The sequence below is a fragment of the Doryrhamphus excisus genome, chromosome 2 (genome assembly GCF_030265055.1).
Source record: "Doryrhamphus excisus isolate RoL2022-K1 chromosome 2, RoL_Dexc_1.0, whole genome shotgun sequence".
Classification (NCBI taxonomy): domain Eukaryota; kingdom Metazoa; phylum Chordata; class Actinopteri; order Syngnathiformes; family Syngnathidae; genus Doryrhamphus; species Doryrhamphus excisus.
In genome coordinates, this window is record NC_080467.1 from 230,708 (window position 1) to 255,344 (window position 24,637).

The 24,637-nt window shown below is 37.8% G+C and overlaps 2 protein-coding genes across 8 annotated transcripts in view; one reads left to right on the forward strand and one right to left on the reverse strand.

Moving 5' to 3' along the window:
• Positions 1-6,207, forward strand: part of xpo1b (exportin 1 (CRM1 homolog, yeast) b) — a 23,451-nt gene extending 17,244 nt beyond the window's left edge. For 2 of the 5 annotated variants that reach the window (XM_058060932.1, XM_058060946.1), the window contains exons 20-25: positions 1,322-1,516; positions 3,333-3,501; positions 3,622-3,756; positions 3,833-3,992; positions 4,070-4,166; positions 4,766-6,204. In XM_058060932.1, the coding sequence (XP_057916915.1) occupies positions 1,322-1,516; positions 3,333-3,501; positions 3,622-3,756; positions 3,833-3,992; positions 4,070-4,166; positions 4,766-4,912 (903 nt within the window). In that variant the 3' untranslated portion in view covers positions 4,913-6,204. Of the gene's footprint in view, positions 1-1,321; positions 1,517-3,332; positions 3,502-3,621; positions 3,757-3,832; positions 3,993-4,069; positions 4,167-4,765 lie in introns of all 5 variants that reach the window. The other 3 variants (XM_058060939.1, XM_058060922.1, XM_058060950.1) reach the window with 3 other exon arrangements.
• sanbr (SANT and BTB domain regulator of CSR) lies at positions 5,535-23,845 on the reverse strand. 3 transcript variants are annotated; one of them, XM_058060975.1, is made up of 21 exons: positions 23,684-23,845; positions 22,852-23,003; positions 22,658-22,775; positions 22,392-22,485; positions 22,075-22,301; positions 21,892-21,950; positions 20,758-20,918; positions 20,587-20,673; positions 18,907-19,017; positions 18,707-18,830; positions 18,489-18,641; positions 18,259-18,401; positions 15,800-15,890; positions 15,681-15,713; positions 13,768-13,867; positions 12,936-13,021; positions 12,170-12,198; positions 10,426-10,499; positions 10,275-10,363; positions 10,063-10,145; positions 5,535-7,816 (listed from the first exon to the last, which is right to left on the reverse strand). In XM_058060975.1, exons 2-21 carry the CDS (start codon positions 22,999-23,001, stop codon positions 7,780-7,782), a joined length of 2,049 nt encoding a protein of 682 aa, XP_057916958.1. In that variant the 5' UTR covers positions 23,002-23,003; positions 23,684-23,845; the 3' UTR covers positions 5,535-7,779. The 3 variants fall into 3 exon arrangements, with proteins under 3 accessions (XP_057916958.1, XP_057916954.1, XP_057916946.1); XM_058060971.1 differs by having other exon boundaries at positions 22,631-22,775; XM_058060963.1 differs by having other exon boundaries at positions 22,625-22,775.
• Positions 23,846-24,637: the final 792 nt, after the last annotated feature.

The following is a 24,637-nucleotide window of genomic DNA, read 5'->3' on the forward strand; positions in this document are numbered from 1 at the left end:
AAATTCATATAGACAATGGCAAGGTATCTCACGAGTGCCGTGTGGAAACGTACACGCAACCTACTTGTTGTATCCTGGTCACATTGGCAACATTGAAGTTTCAGCATAGAAAATGCTGGGTGAGAGCTGGGTAAATAGTTCCCCACACAAATGTTCCTTATTTTCATGGTTATTATTGTTATTATTATCATTAGATTCAGGATTTAACAGTAGATTCCGTTTTTATTGGCCAAGTCTGCGATTCTGTTGACGCCAAAATTTTAGGGCCCGATACACTGATGACTAGGCATCAGTAATTCATTCATTTTCTACTGCTTATCAGCTGTCTTCTGACGAGAGGCAGGGTACACCCTGGTCTGGTCACCAGCCAATCACAGGGCACATAAAGACAAACAACCATTCACACTCACATTCATACCTATGGACAATTTAGAGTCGGCAATTAACCTAGCATGTTTTTTGGAATGTGGGAGGAAACCGGAGTACCCGGAGAAAACCCACACATTAATTGTGAGTTAACTATGGACAAAAATGCGATTAATCGCAATAAAAGATTTTAAAGTGATTGACAGCCCTAAGTTTAGCATAGCATTGTACCCTACAGTGTTATGGTAGCCATATTTTGTGTCTTAAATGGTTTAGTATTTACTCAGATGTTTACTATATTGGGTAATAGTAGTGTAAAGGTAACTATAGGGGTGTTATTTCATGTCTAGAGGGCTCTAATTATGTTTTATTTAGATTTCCTGTGCTCTAACTATGAATGGAAATGAACTTATCACGTTCTGGTCTGGGGCGGCACGGCGCTCGAGTGGTTAGCGCACAGACCTCACAGCGAGGAGACCAGGGTTCAATTCCACCCTCGGCCATCTCTGTGTGGAGTTTGCATGTTCTCCCCGTGCATGCGTGGGTTTTCTCCGGGTACTCCGGTTTCCTCCCACATTCCAAAAACATGCTAGGTTAATTAGCGACTCCAAATTGTCCATAGGTATGAATGTGAGTGTGAATGGTTGTTTGTCTATATGTGCCCTGTGATTGACTGGCGACCAGGGTGTACCCCGCCTCTCGCCCGAAGACATAGGCTCGGTAGAAAATGAATGAACGTTCTGGTCTGGAAGTAACCTTGATAAGCGAGGGATTACCGTATATCTGAAGAGCTTTTGTCACCCAAGGCGCAGAATGTTAGCATCACGGTGCTGAAATTGTGTTTCACTGGTGTCAGTAAAATGTGGTGTATTTCATCAAATTCAACGTCATTAGATTTAGTTTTAATCTAAATATCGTTTCTTTCATTGTGCTGATCCATCTTGTCTTTTGGCAGGTCGGCGAGAACTTTGTTCCCCCACTGTTGGACGCCGTCCTCATCGACTATCAACGCAACGTCCCGGCTGCCCGTGAGCCCGAGGTTCTCAGCACCATGGCAACCATTGTCAACAAGCTGGGTGGTCACATCACCAGCGAGATACCCCAAATCTTTGACGCCGTCTTCGAGTGCACTCTTAACATGATCAACAAGGTACGACCTCAATCTTGATATTTCACGTATGTCTCTTCATATTTTTATAGCATCTCTTTTGGGAAAAACTACATCTTACAATAAGCTTAGTAGTTATTGTTCTCGTATCCAGGATGGTGGCCGTGGGAAAGGGAACAATAGGAAGTTGGAACAGGGTTGTAAAGTTTAAACACCCACGGCTCATTTCTCCCGTTTAAAGAAATCAGACGCTTTTTATGCTTGAACAGAGTGAGCCCTCTTGTCAGTCATACAGGCTCTTTGTCTCAGTGGGCGGAGGTGAGGCCGGTAGTCATTTTTTCATATATTTTTCAGTGTACTTTTTAAAAAAGACCCAATCGTCTCCGCTGGTGAACACGCCTAGTACAATGTCTTTGAATGCGTCTTCTGAATGACTCATTAACCATACGTATTTATACTTGAAAATACTTCATTTCGGCCATAAGTATGTCACTTGTTTGCTTATATATTCAACCTCTTAACAGAATATACGTACTTTTGAAAAACCACGATGGAGTAAAGGCACAAAATTTGCAATTATTGTACATTTCTTCAGCATTATTTAACATCTACACAGGACTATGATCTATCTGTGGCAGTGCTTTATTTGTCAGGGGTACGTGATGGCATTGTTATGGACACTGGGGGAGACGCAAAGTGGGCAAAAACATGATTATCAAAACAAATATTTGGACAGGAACTTCTGTCACTTCTGTTGCTGTTTCTGTGAGTGCTTTGAGATTGGGGGGGGTGGGGGGGCAACATGTGCGTTCATGTTAATAAATGTTAAAAATGTCCAATAAGACATGACAACGTTGTTGCCTTTTAGAAAACAATCGAGAGCAGCAAACCTTGGCACCCTTGATCTAGAGGGTGTCTGCATACATGCTAAATATTGCTAATCACGACGTGGATAATGCCGACCTTTCCTGCTACGTCTTCTTATTCTCTGGCAGTCTCTGTGTGTGTGTGTGTCAGTGGTGTGTAATGATGCAGAGTAATGCTGCCATCTACTGTGCGGAGCTGGAAAGACAGACAGTTCTGTTGGGATATAGGTTAACTACTATTTACTTTAACTATTAACTATTAGGAAAACAGGAAGTGAACAAATGTAACAGTTACTGATTGTAAAAGTACAACTGTTTTTTTAGTTTTCTTGTTAAATTCAAATTTTCATATGTGGACACGCCTGCTAGTATATGGGAAAGGCGTATGCCATTATGCTATTATGCTATTAACATGCGTATGCTATTATCATGCTATGAACGACAATGAACGATAAAAAGTGTTAGCTAATTGGCTACAAGACGTAGAGTGGGTTGTCCAGAAACCGGAAAGTTGGAGCCGTTGTTGTCGCGCCCTTGGGCAAGACACTCCACCCACATTGGTGGAGGAATGTTTGGTGGCTGTTGGCGGCCATGTTTCGTCAGCTGTGTATACGGATGTAGTTTACCACCACCAGTGTGTGACTGAGAAGTGGATGAATAACGGCTTGACTGTGAAACAGTTTGTTTATGAATATTAATATTAACTTAACACTTAACTATTAATTAATAAAAATGTATTATTAATAATAAGATTGAAATTTTTTTTATTTATTAATTTAGTTTATAATTAATTGTTAATAAATAATAAATAATAATAATATAAAATAATAATAAATAATAATAATAATATAAAATAATAATAAAAATAAAATAATAAAATTAATATTAATAATAATTAATTGTATTAATTGATAATTAATTTTTATTTATTTTTTTTATTATTATTATCAAGCAGTGCTGTGAGTCGATTGTTTTTGTTGTCGTTTCGCCAGAACTTTGAGGAGTATCCTGAGCACAGAACCCACTTCTTCTACCTGCTCCAAGCCGTCAACTCACACTGCTTCGCGGCATTCCTCGCCATCCCCCCGGCCCAGTTCAAACTGGTGCTGGACTCCATTATCTGGGCCTTCAAACACACCATGAGGAATGTTGCTGACACCGGTAAGGACTTCCTCCACGCTTCCCAATGTTGTTATCGGAGGCCACAGCTGCCAACGTGTGGCAGATGTGGTTCGAATTCTCTCGTGACGTTGAGCGTTTGGAGACGTTTGTCTTCATCAGGTCTGCAGATCCTCTACACGATGCTGCAGAACGTGGCCCAGGAGGAAGCGGCGGCTCAGAGCTTCTACCAGACCTATTTCTGCGATATCCTGCAACACATCTTCTCCGTGGTCACCGACACGTCTCACACGGCGGGTGAGTCCGCAACACCTCAGGAGAACCACGTGCAACGTCAACACACCTGACAGACCTTGTCCCCCCCCCCCCCCAGGCCTGACCATGCACGCGTCCATCCTGGCCTACATGTTCAACTTGGTGGAGGAGGGCAAGATCACCACCGCTTTGAACCCCGCCTCGCCGGCCACCAACCAGGTCTTCATTCAGGAGTACGTGGCCAACCTGCTCAAGACGGCCTTCCCTCACCTGCAAGAGTAAGACCCGGAGACCACGCCCCCCACTTCCTGTCGCCATCGACAAGCACGTCTAACATCAACCGTGTTCTTTCTAGCGCTCAGGTGAAGGTGTTTGTAACCGGCCTCTTCAGCCTAAACCAGGACATTCCCGCCTTCAAGGAGCACCTTCGGGACTTCCTCGTCCAGATTAAGGTGAGACGTTGCAAAATATCCAAGATGAAATACACAAATGTAGTACCACTCTAACAGTTTCTGGGGTTGTCTTGCAACCTGGAAGGGGCGTTGCAAGTGAAGGAGAGAAGAGGGAGTCTCAATAAGGAGACCGCAACTCCTTCGTAGGGATGCCCCTATTCCGCAACAAAAACCATTCCAGTCATCCCTTTGGTTATCACTGTAATTGCTTCCAGACTCAACCGAGATCAACTCATTTCCTCAAAGAAGATTCAGAATGAAAAACCTGAATATATATACACGTAGCCGGCACGTGGAAAACCTGTTAGGACCTTCTAAATCCGGTTTTAACATTATTGGTCACTTTCACGCTCCTAAAAAGGTACCACTTCCACATGGAACGAGAGGAGAAGAATTTTTCCATTCAAACTCATCCACTGCAGGCCTGCTTGGCTCCATGCAGTGTGAACGCTGACGTCATGTAACGTCACGTGTCATGACATAACTCGTCACTCAATGTTCTCGGACTAATAATCGGCCATAGTCAACTCAGCAATTATTAATATTCATGAATTATTAATTCGCTACTGAAACTAAACATCTTGTCCGCTGCTCCTCAGGAGTTTGCCGGCGAGGACACCTCGGACCTTTTCCTGGAGGAGAGGGAAGCGTCGCTTCGTCAGGCTCAGGAGGAGAAACACAAAATCCAAATGTCAGTTCCGGGAATCCTCAACCCGCACGAGATCCCGGAGGAGATGTGTGACTGAGGCCCGGGGGAGGGGGGGGGGAAGAAAAAAAAAACAAAAAAATAAAACGCACAAGTGCGGTGAACAACAAACTTAACAAACACAACCCAAGAGATGCACTCGAGCGTGACGGACAGCCCCTCCTCCCCCACCCTCAGTTCCCCGACCCAGCGGCGTGGACGTCACGGCGTCAACAACAACATGTAAAATGGTTCCGTGTGCATCGTGTACTTTTTTTTTTTTTTGTACAGAGACTTTTTCTCTAACGGCTTTCCACACACGTCCGTCTTGCGTCTTGTCGGCGGCGAGCTACACCACAAGGACGCTTCAGCCATCTTGTTTTTGCTCCTTCCTCCCGTATATTTGTTGATGTATAGATGATGATGCCATTATGCACAGTCCGCATGGAGGCTTCTATAGTTGTATAGCGGCGCCACATACTGTACGTCAACCTAACGGCTAATGAATGAAGGCGTGGGAGGTGCTAGCTTAACGGCTCAGCATCTTTTTCCACTAAGTTTGAACACTTTTTTTTCTTTTTTTTTTCCCCCTTAAGGAACGCAAATATGTGCATATCATCCCAACTGTATAGCATCTTTAATACCATGGGAACATTTTTTCCTCTTATTCTATTCTTTCTTGAGTGTGTGTGTGTGTGTGTGTGTGTGTGTGTGTGTGTGTGTATACTGTCGCCTAGTCGACATCAGGCTTTTGTTTTCCTCTAAGAGGATTGTTGCTCATGTGTGAGCCTCCATTGACGGGACGTTTAAAGGAGGCGGGCAGAGGTATTTATAGGTTTTTTTTTTTTTTTGCTTGCATCTTCCTAACTTTCAACATGTTGAAGTGTACTCATCGAGATGGTTTACCATGCAGTAGTGCTTCAAGACGCTACCCGCGGAGCAAAACGACAACAACAACAACGCAAGCGTTTACATTTCATTTTCTATGAATTTTACTACTTTTCATTTGCATTTTTTTGGGGGGTTCTGTGCAAATAAATCCATACGGCAAATATTTGAATTAGGCTGAAGAATGTATACATCCCAATAATTAAGTACCCAGTCTCTAATGGCAAATAGCCCTCAACTCAAGGTGTTACATTTGTTGTGAACTTTTTGAACCGATTAAATTTGAGAATTTTACAACTTTGTCGTTGCTTTACACATTTTCTTAAGTAGATTTCGTAGGTTTTCATCAAAGTCAAAACTAGATTGATGATGACAGGGCAAAAAGTATTGTGGTTTGATTATTACTGCCTTGCTATGTGGGCGTTTTGTCAGAAATGAATTCATAATTGATCTATTGGTCTATTATTATTATTCTGGTCACCAGGTGGCAGTAATGACACAAAACTAACATTACTCATTCATTCATTTTCTACCGCTTCCTCACGAGGGTCACGGGGGTGCTGGAGCCTATCCCAGCTGTCTTCGGGCGAGAGGCGGGGTACACCCTGGACTGGTCGCCAGCCAATCACAGGGCACATATAGACAAACAACCATTCACACTCACATTCATACCTATGGACAATTTGGAGTCGCTAATTAACCTAGCATGTTTTTGGAATGTGGGAGGAAACCGGAGTACCCGGAGAAAACCCACGCATGCACGGGGAGAACATGCAAACTCCACACAGAGATGGCCGAGAATGGAATTGAACTTGGGTCTCCTAGCTGTGAAGTCTGTGTGCTAACCACCCGTCCACTGTGCAACCCTGGTTCAGTATATTTTTCATCAAAATAGTAGTCATGCCAAAATGTTGTGTTGCTGCTGGATGTTCATAGTATTCGAGTGATACTGTCGTGGGGGTGCTGGAGCCTATCCCAGTAGTCGAGAGGCGGGGTACACCCTGGACTGGTAGCCAGCCAATCACAGGGCACATATAGACAAACAACCATTCACACTCACATTCATACCTATGGACAATTTGGAGTCGCTAATTAACCTAGCATGTTTTTGGAATGTGGGAGGAAACCGGAGTACCCGGAGAAAACCCACGCATGCACGGGGAGAACATGCAAACTCCACACAGAGATGCCCGAGGGTGGAATTGAACCCTGGTTTCCGAGCTGTAAGGGTCTGCGTGCTAACCACTAGACTGCCGTGCCGCCCACAAACATTACTTTACATCACCTTAATTCCTTAACACTGCATGAAGACAGCCATTGCATGTCCCACATGAAAGAGTCAGAGAAAGTTCTCCCATTCCGTGTGGAAGTGGTATGTTTTTGGCTTCTTAGAGTTACATTTGAGGCTAACTGGTTAGCTCACGCGTCTCACGTCCCTGCAACATAATGTGTTGTATGTACACAGTGAATAATAGGAGTGGAAAGGTGGGTTATTTCCTTCTTTTTTAACATGTTTTCTATCATCTAACTACTAAAATATTCCATTTATTTGTCATAGTCAGGTGTGATATAGTATATATATTATATATATATATATATATGCAATGTACACTTCCAATAAGTATCTCCACAACGACCAATGAATGGACTCACGGCTTCCTATCCACACGGGTACCCCCAAAGTCACAGAGTAAGTGTTGACTTTGAAACAGAGAAGACCATGCCAGACGGTCTCATGTGGTCCTTTTGTGGAAGCCGTCCCCTCCCTCCTCCCACTTGTCCGAGGTCCAAATCTAAATCCTTCAGAACCACTTGAGAAGGCCGTCCGGCAAAGAGCTCTTCCTTAGCAGTTGAGTCCAGTCCAAGCGGCTCCTTGTTTTTCAAGGCCCGAGCGCAGCTGCACAAACAGCGTCGTCATCAGCGACACGCCCACCTGACTTGACCGCTTGGAGCCAGGGTCGGGGGGGGGGGGGGGCTACATGGGGATGCACTTTACTAGCCGACTGTACACCCATCTCCAACGTCCGGGACCCGGCCGCTCTAGGTGGTCCGGATCTGGGCATAGCGGATTTTAGGTCTGTAAGGGACAGAGAAGATGATAGCAGTCGGACTACAAATCACTTTTATCGCTTTTTTTATAAAGTCAAAATATTAAAGGGGATCAATTATGATCATTTTTCATCCCTTTGTATATTTATATTTTCTTCCCATAATATTTAGATTTTATTGTCATATTACGATATAGATAATGTTGTAATATGAAGAAAAATCACATCATTTTAGGAGCATATTGTTGAAATATTAAAGAAAAAAATATGTTGTTTTTTTAAAGAAACAAACAAAACACTTAAGGTCGGAAAATTATAGTTGAGGAAAAAGTTAGAATTTGATGACAATAAAATCTAAATATTATGGGAAGAAAATATAAATATACAAAGGGACGAAAAATGATCATAATTGATCCCCTTTAATATTTAATATATGACATATAATATGATAATATTGTTAATATGACAATATAGATAATGTTGTAATATGAAGAAAAATCACATTATTTTAGGAGCATAATGTTGAAATATTAGAGAAAAAATATGTTATTAAGGTTGGAAAATTATAGTTGAGGAATAAGTTAGAATGACAATTTAATGACAATAAAACCTAAATATTATGGGAAGAAAATATAAATATTTTAATAAAATATAAAAATGTACAATTTTAAAAAAAACAGCAGAAATGGAAAAAAGCTGTCATTTTATGAGAATAAACTATTCATCCATTCATTCATTTCACTTTATTCTATTTTTTTTAAATGTACATTTTTATATTTTATTAAAATATTTATATTTTCTTCCCATAATATTTAGATTTTAATGTCATCAAATTCTAACTTTTTCCTCAACTATAATTTTCCAACCTTAAGTGTTTTGTTTGCATCTTTCAAAAATAATTTTTTTTCTTTAATATTTCAACGTTATGCTCCTAAAATGACGTGATTTTTCTTCATATTACAACATTATCTCATAAAATTAGTTTTATTGTTGTTGTTAAAATTAGTTTTGTTGTTTTTTTCCTTGGTAAATAATATTTTTAGAATGAAAAACGAAGCGGAATGTGAGTGTGAATGGTTGTTTGTCTATATGTGCCCTGTGATTGGCTGACAACCAATCGCTCGGAGACAGCTGGGATAGGCTCCAGCACCCTCGTGAGGATAAGCGGTAGAAAATTAATGAATGAATAGTTTGACTTTATTCTCATAAAATGAGAATAAAGTCAATTTCTGCTGGTTTTTTTATTTTTTTTTTTAATTTTTTGTACATTTTTATATTTTATTAAAAAAATTATATTTTCCTCCCATAATATTTAGATTTTATTGTCATCAACTTCTAACTTTTCCCTCAACTATAATTTTCCGACCTTAAGTGTTTTGTTTGCTTCTTTAAAAAAATAACATATTTTTTTCTTTAATATTTCAACGTTATGCTCCTAAAATGACGTGATTTTTCTTCATATTACAACATTATCTCGTAAAAAAAAATTTTAATGAGTTTTTTTTTCATTAGATCGCAAGTTTTGTTGTTTTTTTCCTTGGTAAATAATATTTTTAGAATGAAAAACGAAGCGGAATATGAGTGTGAATGGTTGTTTGTCTATATGTGCCCTGTGATTGGCTGGTGACCGGTCCAGGGTGTACCCCGCCTCTCGCCCAAAGACAGCTGGGATAGGCTCCAGCACCCCCGCGACCCTCGTGAGGATAAGCGGTAGAAAATGAATGAATTAATAGTTTGACTTTATTCTCAGAAAATCACAGCTTTTTTTAGATTTCTGCTGTTTTTTTAAATTTTTTTTATTTTTTTTGTACATTTTTATATTTTGTAAAAAATATAAGTTTTCTTCCCATAATATTTAGATTTTATTGTCATCAAATTCAAACTTTTTCCTCAACTATAATTTTCCAACCTTTAGTGTTTTGTTTGCTTCTTTCAAAAAAAAAACATTTTTTTTCTTTAATATTTCAACGTTATGCTCCTAAAATGATGTGATTTTTCTTCATATTACAACATTATATCGTAAAATTAGTTTTTTTCTTTATATTTGGTTGTTTTTTTCCTTGGTAAATGATATTGGTAAATAATATTTTTAGAATGAAAAACGAAGTGGAATGTGAGTGTGAATGGTTGTTTGTCTATGTGTGCCCTGTGATTGGCTGGTGACCAATCGCCCCAAGACAGCTGGGATAGGCTCCAGCACCCCATGTGAATGAATGAATGAATGAATGAAAAAACGAAGCGGGCCCCAACCATGGACACGAGTACCAAGATCTACCTTGGTGTTTTGTCTGAAGCTTGTCTGCTCTGAGAGGCCGTCTTGAGCTGCACCTCCAACCTGGAGTAGATTCCTCCTGCTGGCTGTATCAGCACACACACACACACGCACACACACACACACACACACACACACACACACACACACCCAGAGGACCGAAGAGTCAAGTAAAAGTGGAGTCATGCCTTCTGTGTGTACAAAATGTGACTAACCTGTTTTGTGTCCTTGGATTTGTTGGTGTCCTGGTCCCCGAAGCGCATGTTGGCGAGGTAGCCGATGATCTCAGCCATCCGACGCTGGTCTGGGAAGGAAGGCAAGGGATCCCGGGTCAAGGTGTCAACGAAAAGGAAAGCACTCGCTTACCTTCTTCTCTCTGAGCGTCCTGGTTGTAGCGCATGGATCGGGTACTGTCCCACTTGCTCTTCTGAACGCTCACCCTGCAACGACACGGAAAGGGGCACATGACCTACAGGCGTGGTGCGTTCAGGGACCGCAGCGGTGCATTTTATCATGACATATTTGGAAACGATGACCGACTTTGTCACATCTTGGCGTCGCGATAATAAAAATCGTAATCCGGAGAAGAAAGTTGAAATAGTTGGAGAAAAAAAACAACAGTAGAAATAAAAAAATAATAAACAAAAGAAAGAGATTTAAAAAATTAAAACAAGAAGAGAAAAAAGTCAACAAAATTAAATAAAATTTTGGTGACTTTTTTCTCTTCATGTTTTAATTAAAAAAAAAAAGGATTTTTTTTGCCCACAAAATTATAACTTTTTCCCAACCTACTTTTCCACAAATGAGGATTAAGTAGAAATTAAATAAATGAACAAAAAAAAGATTTAAAAATTAAAACATAAAGAGACTTGTTGTTGACTTTTTTTTTACCTTTTTTTGACCTCCCAAAATTAAAACATGAAAAGAAAAAAATCAACAAAATTAAATAAAATTTTGTTGACTTTTTTTTAAATTTTTTGACCTTTTTTGACCTTCCAAAAAATTAAAACATGAAAAGTAAAAAGTCAACAAAATTAAATAAAATTTTATTTACTTTTTTTTTATACCTTTTTTGACCTTCCAAAAAAATTAAAACATGAAAAGAAAAAAGTCAAGAAAATTAAATAAAATTTTGTTGACTTTTTTTTAAAATCTTTTTTTGACCTTCCAAAAAATTAAAACATAAAAAGAAAAAAGTCAACAAAATTAAATAAAATTTTGTTTACTTTTTTCTCTTCATGTTTTAATTTTTTTAATCTCTTTTTTTGGTTTATTTTTTAAATTTTCTACTTAATCCTCATTTGTGGAAAATGAGGTTGAAGACAGTCGCCTGAAGACAGCTGGGATAGGCTCCAGCACCCGTATTATTCTCAGCCTTTACATCCTTTCATTGTTCCCTAGGTGGCCCTCAACTAACCCACGACTTGATTCATTCATTCACGATGGACTAAATATGCAAATGAACTCACGTGAAAGGAGTGTTGTCTTTTTTTCAAAAAAAAACATTTAAAAATTAAAACATAAAGAGACTTGTTGTTGACTTTTTTTTTACCTTTTTTTGACCTTCCAAAATTAAAACATGAAAAGAAAAAAATCAACAAAATGAAATAAAATTTTGTTTACTTTTTTTTTTAATTTTTTGACCTTTTTTGACCTTCCAAAAAATTAAAACATGAAAAGTAAAAAGTCAACAAAATTAAATAAATTTTTTTTTTTTTTTTTATATATACCTTTTTTGACCTTCCAAAAAAATTAAAACATGAAAAGAAAAAAGTCAACAAAATTAAATAAAATTTTGTTGACTTTTTTTTTTAATCTTTTTTTGACCTTCCAAAAAATTAAAACATAAAAAGAAAAAAGTCAACAAAATTAAATAAAATTTTGTTGACTTTTTTCTCTTCATGTTTTAATTTTTTTAATCTCTTTTTTTGTTTATTTTTTAAAATTTCTACTTAATCCTCATTTGTGGAAAATGAGGTTGAAGACAGTCGCCTGAAGAAAGCTGGGATAGGCTCCAGCACCCGTATTATTCTCAGCCTTTACATCCTTTTATTGTTCCCACGACTTGATTCATTCATTCACGATGGACTAAATATGCAAATGAACTCACGTGAAAGGAGTGTTGTCTTTGGACAGCGGCTGTAAAAAAATGAAGAAAAATCAGGTCACCAACAAACGGTCAGACATTCTCCTTCAGCAGAATTCATGGTTCCATTTATCACAGCAAGTCTTCCAAGTCCTGAATCAGCCAAACAGCCCCGGACCATCACACTACCACCACCGTATTTTACTGTTGGTTTTTCTGAATTGCGGTGTTACTATTTCCAGATGGAATGAAACACACCTTCCAAAAGGTTGTTCAGTAGTGGTTTTGGTTTTGGCCCGGTGTCTTCCTTATGGTGGAGTCATGAACACTGACCTTAACTGAGGCATGTGAGGTCTACAGTTCTTTGCATGTTGTTGTGGGGTCTTTTGTGACCTCTTGGATGAGTCGTCGCTGCCCTCTTGGGGTCATTTTGGTTGGTCGGCCACTTCTGGGAAGGCTCACCACTGTTCCATGTTTTTACCATGTGTGGACAATGGCTCTCACTGTGTTTTGCTGGAGTCCTAACGCTTTAGAAATGGCTTTTTAAGGCTTTTTCCAGACTGATAGGAATCTCAGTTATGTTTTATCACTTTTTCACACAGGATTATGTAGGTTTTGGATTTTTATTTTAATTTAGTTTATTTTAGTTTATTTTAAAAACAGTATTTTGTGTTCAGGTGTGTTGCCATTGATTAATATTTCAATTTGTTTAACAATGTGACATTTTGAAGTGTGACAAACATGCAAAAAAGAGAACAAACACTTTGATGGACCGAAGGATCGGACTCACTTTTTCTGGCTTGACTTTTCGCTGGAGGTTCGGCGAGGACATTTGCTTTTTAAGAGTTCTGCTGTTCTTTTTGGCTTTCTTGGCAGCTGCAGACACAAACAACACCACACATTACAAGGACATCTGGCGCCATCTGCTGGTTGAAAAAAAACACTGTTGATATTTCTACTCTGTATGAAGCCCATTAAGTCATTCAATTATCTTGTTTATCACTCATTAGGGTCAAAGGTGAGCCTGTATGAAGAATTGCTGAAGGATTTAGTTTTCCATCAATTTAACAAAGTCATAAAAGCTGAAAATAATAAAATTCTTTAAAAAAAAGTCTTATTATTAGAACTATAAGAGGCCGCTGGTGATGATGATGATGTGAGCTGACGTCTCTACTTAGAAACGTCTCTCCAATGGTTACATGAGAGGTTTGCATTCAAGCTAATGTGTCCTGTCAAGACGCCCCCCCCCCCTCTCCCCGCCCCCCACCTGTGTGAAAAGGAGGACAATGTTGAGAGTGAGGAAGAAAACATGACACGCACACAAAGTGCTAATTCACCCAAGACTTGACTTGAATGTCGAATTGATAGGAACGCCCGATAAATGTCCTCTTCGGGCAAAGAGAAGTGATGATGCAACACCGCACTAATGCATTAACATTTAATTAACATATAAAAAGGGACACAAGGTGGCAAAAAGTGTATTTGCTGCAGACCTGCCAACATGTACTCATTTACGGTACTCGACATGCAATGTTACAGATACATGCATTCAAGTCAGTTTAAATGTTCTCGTCTTCCGCTACATGACACGAGGGTGCGTTCGTGTGTGCGCGTTACGTCACCTTGTTTCCTGGACAACTCCTCTTCATCACCCACCTCATCCTCCGTCACCTCTGACCCTGTGGTGTACTCCTCATCTTCCGACAGGAGGGACTGCTGCCTCTGCGGAGGAACAGAAGATGTAGTTTCTGGGATTTTGGTGGAAGAGGTTCCTCCATGTTTGTGTGTATGAATTGTATGCAAAAATAATCATCATAATCATCATAATCATTATCAGAATAAATCCGGGGCCCCACAGAGAACAATGAAAGGATGCAAGGGCCCATTTGCTATTTTGGAAAGCAACATGTGTAGATATGCAAAGAAGTTATATCAAATATATTTTGCATATTTTTACTTTATTTTTACTTTACTTTACATATTTCATATTATTATATTACATTATACAATTTATATTTTATATTTTAATTTTAATTTATTTATATACAATTTTCAAGCTAATTTCCCATAAATCGAAACTTTTTTTGGTTCTGTTTCTTATAATATTATGACTATAAAAAAACATATTTTTTCCATAATGTTTAATTTCTATGCTACTAAAATCACATTATTTTTCTTCACTGTGAGTTTATTCTTTTCTTGTTAAAATATGAAAATATGATTTCTTCGATACGAAGATCAACAATGCTATCTGCCCCAATAGCTGGATGGGACACCCAAAAAAAAAAAAACAATTTTTTTTCCCCTCTTAATATTTTGACTTTATTCTCAGCCTGTTTTCTGATTATTTCTGTTGTTGTTTTTTTTTAACTTTCCAACTTTCTTCTTTTCGATTTTCTTGTAATGATAACTTTACTGCCATAATATTTTTATTTATTAGTCTCCTGAGATTATTTCCCCAACATTTTTTCCCCCAAATTACAACTTTATTTGTTATTTTTGTTTATTTATCATATGATAACTTCAAAAAATAAAATGTACTATTTCAACTTTATGCTACTAGAGCAGGGGTGGGCAAACTTTTGGACTCGTGGGCCACACTGAGTTAACAAAACAGTCCGGGGGGCCAGAATATATATTTTTTATAACACACACACTATTTTACGCTTATAATTCTAACAGTCCACCTTGAATTATTTGTCTAATTTTATTTATATATTATAATTATATTATTATCATTATCAATTATATTGTATATATTATATATATTATATTTAATATATTATATTTGTATATATATTTGTATTTTGCTTATAATTCTAACAGTCCACCTTGAATTATTTGTCTAAATAAATAATTATTTATTATAATTATTTGTATAATTTTATCTGTAAAAGTGTCAGACTATTAGATATATGTTTTAAATATGTTCCATATATCCCTTTTTTCCGGAGCATTTTAAACATCAGACCACATCAAACTAGAAACTTGAATTTTACATTAAAAAAAAAAACATTTTTTAAAAATTATTTTAATTTTTATTATTATTTATTTTTTTTTACTGAATAAGGCGTCTGACTTGCAAGTCATGTTGCCAGCATGTATGTTAAAAGGTAGAAAGCAACTGGCGGACCGGATTCAAACACTTAGTGGGCCGCATGTGGCCCCCGGGCCGTAGTTTGCCCACCCCTGTACTAGAGCCTAATTCATTTAAGCTTTTAGGTTTTAACTGTCTTTATTATTGTAAAATTACTGATGTTTTTTTTTCTTACATGTCTGCTGTTTTTTTGTTGAATTGTACTTATAGAATATGCCGTGGGCTAATAAAAATAGAATTAAAATGGCCTTGGAGCCACACTTTGGACACACCTGGAAGAGAGAGAGTAATAATAATAATAATAATAATAATAATAATAATAATAATAATAATAATAATAATAATAATAATAATAATAATAATAATAATAATAATAATAATAATAATAATAATAATAATAAATGACTAATAATAGATAAATAAAGGGAGCAGTCCTACCAGTTGAAGACTCCAGTTCTTCAAAAGAGAAAACTGGTTAAACAGAGAATTAGAAGAAATCAGAATTTGACAAAAAAAAAGACAAGAAAAAAAAAGGTGAGAAATAGAGAAATACTAACAGTGTTGCCCTCTCCTCTGGGGGGTCTGAGGAATGTTGGCTCCAAGAGGACATCACAATCCTTCTCTACGCTGGTAGGGCACTCTTCAACTCTGATACACACACACACACACACACACACACACACAGGGCACACAAAGACAAACAACCATTCACACTCACATTCCACTTCGTTTTTCATTCTGAAAATATTATTTACCAATATCATTTACCAAGGAAAAAAAAACAAATATAATGACTAATTATTAAAAACTAATTTTATGAGATAATGTTGTAATGTGAAGAAAAATCACGTCATTTTAGGAGCATAACGTTGAAATATTAAAGAAAAAACATTTTTTTTGAAGGAAACAAACAAAACACTTTGAAAATTATAGTTGAGGAAAAAGTTAGAATTTGATGACAATAAAATCTAAATATTATGGGAAGAAAATATACATTTTTTATAAAATATAAAAATGTACAAAAAAAATACAAAATTAAAAAAAACAGCAGAAATGGAAAAAAAGCTGTCATTTTATGAGAATAAAGTCAAACTATTCATTCATTCATTTTCTACCGCTTATCCTCACAAGGGTCGTGGGGGGTGCTGGAGCCTATCCCATGTGTCTCCAGGCGATTGGTCACCAACCAATCACAGGGCACATATAGTCAAACAACCATTCACACTCACATTCCGCTTTGTTTTTCATTCCGAATATATCATTTACCAAGGAAAAAAACAACAAAACTTGCAAACTAATGAAAAAAAAACTCATTAAAAGAAATAATTTTACGAGATAATGTTGTAATATGAAGAAAAATCACGTCATTTTAGGAGCATAACGTTGAAATATTAAAGAAAAATATATATTTTTTGAAGGAAACAAACAAAACACTTAAGGTTGGAAAATTATAGTTGAGGAAAAAGTTAGAATTTGATGACAATAAAATCTAAATATTATGGGAAGAAAATATATATTTTTTATAAAATATAAAAATGTACAAAAAAATACAAAATTAAAAAAAACAGCAGAAATGGAAAAAAAAGCTGTCATTTTATGAGAATAAAGTCAAACTATTCATTCATTCATTTTCTACCGCTTATCCTCACAAGGGTCGTGGGGGGTGCTGGAGCCTATCCCATGTGTCTCCAGGCGATTGGTCACCAGCCAATCACAGGGCACATATAGTCAAACAACCATTCACACTCACATTCCGCTTTGTTTTTCATTCCGAATATATCATTTACCAAGGAAAAAAACAACAAAACTTGCAAACTAATGAAAAAAAAAACTCATTAAAAAAAATAATTTTACGAGATAATGTTGTAATGTGAAGAAAAATCACGTCATTTTAGGAGCATAACGTTGAAATATTAAAGAAAAATATATATTTTTTGAAGGAAACAAACAAAACACTTAAGGTTGGAAAATTATAGTTGAGGAAAAAGTTAGAATTTGATGACAATAAAATCTAAATATTATGGGAAGAAAATATATATTTTTTATAAAATATAAAAATGTACAGAAAAAATACAAAATTAAAAAAAACAGCAGAAATGGAAAAAAAAGCTGTCATTTTATGAGAATGAAGTCAAACTATTAATTCATTCATTTTCTACCGCTTATCCTCACAAGGGTCGCGGGGGGTGCTGGAGCCTATCCCAGGTGTCTCCAGGCGATTGGTCACCAGCCAATCACAGGGCACATATAGTCAAACAACCATTCACACTCACATTCCACTTTGTTTTTCATTCCGAAAATATCATTTACCAAGGAAAAAAACAACAAAACTTGCAATCTAATGAAAAAAAAAACTAATTAAAAAAAGAATTTTACGAGATAATGTTGTAATATGAAGAAAAATCACATCATTTTAGGAGCATAATGTTGAAATATTAAAGAAAAAAATATGTTATTTTTTTAAAGAAAAACAAAACACTTAAGTTCGGAAAATTATAGTTGAGGAAAAAGTTAGAAGTTGATGACAATAAAATCTAAATATTATGGGAGGAAAATATAAACATTTTTATAAAATATAAAAATGTACAAAAAAATTTAAAAAAAATTTTAAACGCTGTCATTTTATGAAAATAAAGTCAAACTATTCATTCATTTTCTACTGCTTATCTTCACGAGGGTTGCAGGGGGTGCTGGAGCCTATCCCAGGTGTCTCCAGGCGATTGGTCACCAGCCAATCACAGGGCACATATAGTCAAACAACCATTCACACTCACATTCTGCTTTGTTTTTCATTCCGAAAATATCATTTACCAAGGAAAAAAAAACAACAAAACTTGCAATCTCATGAAAAAAAAAAAACTAATTAAAAAAATAATTTTACGAGATAATGTTGTAATATGAAGAAACCCCCCCCCCAAAAAAATGACCTGTATTACCCCACCAGTGTTACCAGTGTTACCAGTGTTACCAGTGTAATGTTCTAAAGTGTCTAACTTCATAATAAACACACACTGACCCATCGGCAGGCGGCGACTTAGCCACACACACGGCATCACGGTGCAGCAACAGGTCATTGAGGACTCGGGTATGGGCGGCGGTGAGGTCGTCGCAGTCCTCCTCGTTGGGTACGTTCACAATGTGGTCTCGCACCTTACAACCCTGAATGTACACATAAACGCAGAGACACGTTAACTGCTATGAACGTCAACTCCCAGCAGTATCCACATGGCGTGTGGGTCTCCGTACCTTTACCACACCCGTGGGGTCAAAGCGGAGCACGGTCTGGTTGCAGCACGGGTAGACGCCCGCCCCGTGCCAGCTTTTTTCGGACCCCGTGCTGGGGTACATCACACTTTCTGGGTGGTAGCGGCAATGGGTCAACTCTGCACACACAAACTCCTCCAGAAACACAAAAAAATCGATATTAAGAAAGCGTTCCCTGGCTCCGTCGCCCTCTTCCACACCTGTTGGCAACGCGAGCAGGTAAGACAGTTGATGGTTCCCCAGATTCTCCAGTAGACCAGGACCCAGGATTTGAGCTCTTCATAGAGACCGCTGATGTATTCATTGACGTCCCAGTTCTTCTGTCTACACACAAACACACACATGCGGGTAAATGACACGCCCGTTACTGTGTAGTCTCATCAACATTGTTGCGTCATACCTTGAGTGTGTATACACAATCTCGCCATGAGAATCAATGTTGATCTTTCCTGAAACACAAGGAATCCTCCTCTGGGTGTCTTCCGTCAGCATCTTCAAGCACAGACCACACCTAAAAAATATACATGACCAAACACAGTCATTGGTACTGACCAATAGACAATACACTACATACTGTCACTGGCTAAATGTACTGCAAAAAAGGCCAGTAAGGATAATTCATAATGCCGCCTACAGAGAACACACTAACTCCTTATTTCTAAAATCACAAATACTTCAACTTGCTGATATAGTTCATCTTCAAACAGCTAAAATAATGCAATTAATTTATTAAAAATAACCAATTAGCTAAAAATGTCATCCAATACTTCTCCACAAGAGAGGACAAATATGATCTCAGGGAAGAAGTACATTTGAAACACTTCTATGCTAGGACTACGTTATGCTAGCCATAGCATTTCAGTATGTGGAATCAAACTATGGAATGGATTGAGTAAGGAAATCAAACAATGCACAACGATGAGCCAATTCAAGAAACAATACAAGCAGTTGATGTTTGCTAAATACAAGGATGAAGAGTCTTGAACCAGTCATGATGTGCTATATATATCACTATATTGACACTTACTATGGTACCCATTATGTCATTGGATGCTCATATCACCTCCTACTTTGGTACGGGACAAAAAGTAAAAAAATTAAAAAAAATTTAAAAACTAAAACAAAATTAATAAAAATTAATAAAACAAATTAATAAATAAAATAAATTTGCTAAATACAAGGATGAAGAGTCTTGAACTAGTCATGATGTGCTATATATATCACTATATTGACACTTACTATGGTACCCATTATGGCATTGGATGCTCATATCACCTCCTACTTTGGTACGTGTGACCAAAATAAAATTACAAAAAAAATTTTTTTTTAACTTAAACTATATTACGAAAGCAGGAAGTGAACAAATGTAACAGTTACTGACTGTAAAAGTACCAGATGGAGGGGTAGGATTTAAAAATAAAACCATTACCATTACCAAATTCAGCGTCTCATAAAATTAGAATGTTATATAAGATTACTAAATACAAATGATCATTAAAAAATAAAGTACTAATTCATTGCAGTTAATAGGTTCCACACCCCAACCGTGATAAGTGAATTTTAAGTCAAATTCCTTTTTTATAAATGGAATCGTTTCATAGTTAGCCCATGAAACAACTATTTGTAACCTTCTAAATCAGCTTTTTAACATCATTAGAGCCATCATTCATTTATTTTCATCCTGGACCAGTGGCCAGCCAATCACAGGGCACATATATAGACAAACAACCATTCACACTCACATTCATACCTATGGACAATTTGGAGTCGCTAATTAACCTAGCATGTTTTTGGAATGTGGGAAGAAACCGGAGAAAACGTACGCAAGCACGTTTGGCCCGAGGGCGGAATTGAACTCCTAGCTGTGAGGTCTGCGCGCTAACCACTCGTCCACCGTGCAGCCCCCTTTTGTCACCTATATAACATGATCACAGAAGATTTTGACATGTGTGTTGCTGGTAATGTTTTCCCTCAAGGAGCTGAGTGAGGGCGGACAGGAAGTGATGTCACGGCTTCAGAGTTAAGTTGAGCGGTAGCTTGTGTTTTTATCCCGGGATATATAACGTGATTCTCTCTTCACCTGTAAAGAGTTGAGGCGTTTCTCGGTGAATCTCGGTTCTGATAGTCCGGGTCGAAGAGACGTTCGATCTTCTTCTGAAACAGTTTGCTTTGAGGAAATAAAACAGAGATGTTTTTACTTGAAAAGTCATGTGACATCACGATCGAATGGGTTGGTGCTTGCAGCGCTTACCTCTTAAACTTGTCTTTTTTGTCCCTGATGTCGTCTGCCTCGTTGTGGTTGAAGAGCTTCGCGATGCGCGAGGCCAGGTTACTGTTGATGCAGTTCATGTTGCAGGGTGTGGCCACGATGGCGCTCATGTGTTTGTGACAGTACTGGACACACTCATCCACCTGCGTACAAAATATGCATAATATATATCAGATAAATGTACTTTACACCCCAAATATATACACATATACTGTATAAACAACGCAAACACTTTACATCTAGGCAACAGTCATTCATTAACAGGCCTCTTGTTTTCTTTCAATCAGAACTAATAGTAGAAAAACAGCATATTTTTGTGGGACCGTCAGCAAATGGCGGAAAAAAAGCAATTTTTGTTGTGTTAATGTACAGTAAACCTCGGATATATCGGATTCAATTGTTCCCACTGGTTTTGTCCGATATAAGCGAAATCCGTTATATGCGTATACCGGAAAATATCCGTTTTACGCATATATCGGATTTATATCCGGTATATGCGTAAATGGGATTTTATCCGTTATAAAAAGGCACTTCCTTGACTATGTTTCCAATGTACCTGGACGCGCAGGCAACGCTGCAAACGCTGCAAATGACGTCGTATAGCGGCCTGTCACAATTCGGCGAATCGGAGCGCCACGATGCGGCCATCCGATATATGCGAGGGAAATTTAATGGAAATGCATTGGAACGGGACTGGAGATTTTGTCCGAAATAGGCAAAATCCGTTATAAAAAATCCGATATATGCAATGAATTTTTATTGGAAATGCATTACAGAAAAATCAGTTCTTTTTTATCTGTCCGTTGTGAGCGAATTTCCGATATATCCGAGTCCGATATATCCGAGGTTTACTGTACTACTAAACAAAGTCCAAAATCATGTATGTAGTACATTTTAGGGCTGCAGCTAACAACTCTTTACTTAAGTCCATTAATCTGCCGCTTGTTGGTGCGATTAATCGAGATTAATCAAGTAATTAGTTAGGTTTTTCTGCAGGTTTTCTGCAATTTAGCGTCAAACACAGACAATTAAGAATGTCAGTTTATGTCATGTCCCGTTCGTGACATCACAAAAACCAGAGGCCATGAAATATCCACTAAACAACCCTGAACTTACTAACATGTCCATCTTCAAAAACTCGGAGGAGATCAGGATTGAGATGACATTGCTGGGCTCTGTAAGCGACAAACACCACGTGACCAAAACAACAACACAAAACTCCACAGCCATTCACCCACCAAAGCGCTCAGTCTCGTGTGAAATGTGCCAGCGTTCATTGGATCAACTCGTGGAGTTTACCGAGCCTTGGTTTGTCCTTGGAAGAGTTCCTTCTGACGTAGTTCATGAGCCAGTCGAAGATCTGAACATCACAGTGAACAGAGATGTCCACTTCCTCCCATCTCTGCGAGTCCACGGATAAATACTCAGCAAAGTAGCGCATCTCTTTGACCAGAAGGTCTCTGGGACATGTGAAGTCCTGCTTCAGGTTCTTGGTCTCGTCGCACACGTGGATGACCATGTTAAGACTGGGCGGGGACAATCAGAATCGTGGATTTACACTACAGGACAATCGTGAATTTGTTTTTCCAATTTAACCAACAAGACGCCAAACTTACTCTCGAAGTTTGTGAACTTTGTCAGAATCCTCCGCTAACGTTTTGTCTTTCTTCTCCAGAGAACAAACACTTTCTGACGGTGACGATTTGCCGCCTGGCGGGATGCAAAATAGAAAAACAAACTTATATTGTCAAAGTAATGTGAATTTGAACAAAGCATAATTATTTCAAAATCAACTACTGTATGTGAACTAATGCTAATTCTAATGCTAATTGTCAAATACGTTGGGAACCTGTACGTTTACTTCCTGTCTCCACCGCCTCACCAGTGTCCAACATGGCAACCGAGCCATCTCCGCCCACTCCTGCCATCACTGAGTTACACTGGTTGTCCAGATGAGGAAGACCTCCGGAGCTTTTCAGTTCCTCAAAGCGAAGAGCACACTGCAACATCCAGTAAGAAGTCACATATCATAACCATAAAATTGTTTATGAATGGAAGCATTCTCGTTATTATTACCTCCTTGGGAGTGAAGCCTGGAACTAGCTTGGCAACACTGTCCCAGTCTACGGGCTGGGACAGTCCCCAAAGGGAGCCCAGAACCATATCCAGAACCAGGACGTTGTTGTCGTAAGGAAAGTTGTTGTTGTCCAAGGAGCAGCGACTCATCTCTGACACGAAAACAAGGAGTCCACAGCAGAGTCACTCGAACGATTCACTCAGTCACCTTTTAGAAAACCAATGCGCAGAATCATGCGCATAACTAACCACACCCATGACCGACTCCCACCCTGAGAGTCGGTGAACCTGGAGTCGAGATTTGATCGGATAATTGATTTCTATTACAATTATACACATGCATTTTGAGTAGCAGTTATGTGAGTAACAAAGTGAACGAGTTAACTAAGATGAACACAAGTGAGTACCGAGTCAGTAAATCTCGTCCCTTTTAAACGACTCGTTCACGACTCGCACATTCACAGTATCCTATTCCCGTTTTTAAATAATTACATAATTTGCTGATATGATTATGAATTTACTAAATTTCTTTAGGAAAAATATCCCCCATCCCTTATTGAGATACTAATGTCAACCGGACGACATTATATTTTATTATATAAGTTACCATTGAACCGAGAAGAAAATGAATTCGTCCGTATATTATTTCGTTGGTGTTTTATGAGTAACTAATAATAAAGATGAATTATAATAGACGTATAATGTACATATTATTATTGGAGAGATGATGCTAGCGCAGGCCGAGTTCCTCTACTACCACAGCATTTAAAACAAACGACCATTTCTAGCAAACGAGTCAGTCATATTCGATATAAATGTTAATTTGACATACTTATCTGCTGTCTATGAGGTTGCTTTCCGTACCCTTGCCGAGAAAAACTAAACGGCGTGTCCAATGTTTTGTCATTAAAAACTAAAGATGCTGATGCTGCGACGTTATCCTACCGGCAGATAGCCGCATTGCTAATGCTAACTTTGCCGGACAGAACGTGTTGCCTTCAATGGCTCCTTGGAAATTCTTGTTTTTAATAGCGGCAAGTGACACGTGACGACTTCTCAGGTGTCCGTGTGAGTTATTTTTTATTTGTTATTAAATATCCTTAAATCTATCCCGATATGGAAAAGCGCCGTGCTGTTCGGGAACATTGTACGCAGATCTGTTTTGTAAAACACATTATTTTCTGTGACCTGAACGCCACATCGGTTCCAACCGCGTATTTCTGTTGCCTGCATAATTCAAATAATAATACTAGGAAAAAATATATCAGTAATTCACCGGCTTTGGGGTGACATGAAGGGGGAAATCACCTTATGGTCGCTTTCGTTGGCTCGTTCCTGTTGTGCGCTTCAGCCAGAAGCTGGCGTCCCGTTGCTAGGAGACGAAGGTTGTTCTTCCACACAGCATCCTAACACGAAGTGAAATATTAGATTAGCAGCTTGGGTAGTGAGTTGTCATGTTTTAAACAACTCATTATTTAAATAAGGCAGGGGTTGCCCTTGCAGTCCTTTTTATTGGCACAAACTTTAAGTAATTAAGTAAAAAGAAGTTGTAATCTAACAATAAAAAGTCCTAATTTTTCAGAAATTACATCACAATCAAAAATGCTAATTTTAGTAGCATAAAGTTGAAATATTATAGTAAACAAATAAGTTGTAATATGAAAAACAAAAAATAAAGTTGTAATACATTGTGGATCAAGTTGTTATGCGAATAAAGTCTAAATATTTTGGGAATAAAGTCATAATTGAGGAAAAAAGAAAAATTACACCAAGAATGCTGACATAT

Coding starts and splice junctions, on each gene's coding strand:
- sanbr (XM_058060963.1), bottom strand. CDS start 23,001: ATGAGTCGCTGCTCCTTGGACAACAACAACTTTCCTTACGACAACAAC. Junction 20,919..21,891: donor TTTTGAAGATGGACATGTTA/GTAAGTTCAGGG, acceptor TTTTGTACGCAG/GTGGATGAGTGTGTCCAGTA. Junction 10,146..10,274: donor AATCCAAGGACACAAAACAG/GTTAGTCACATT, acceptor GTGCTGATACAG/CCAGCAGGAGGAATCTACTC.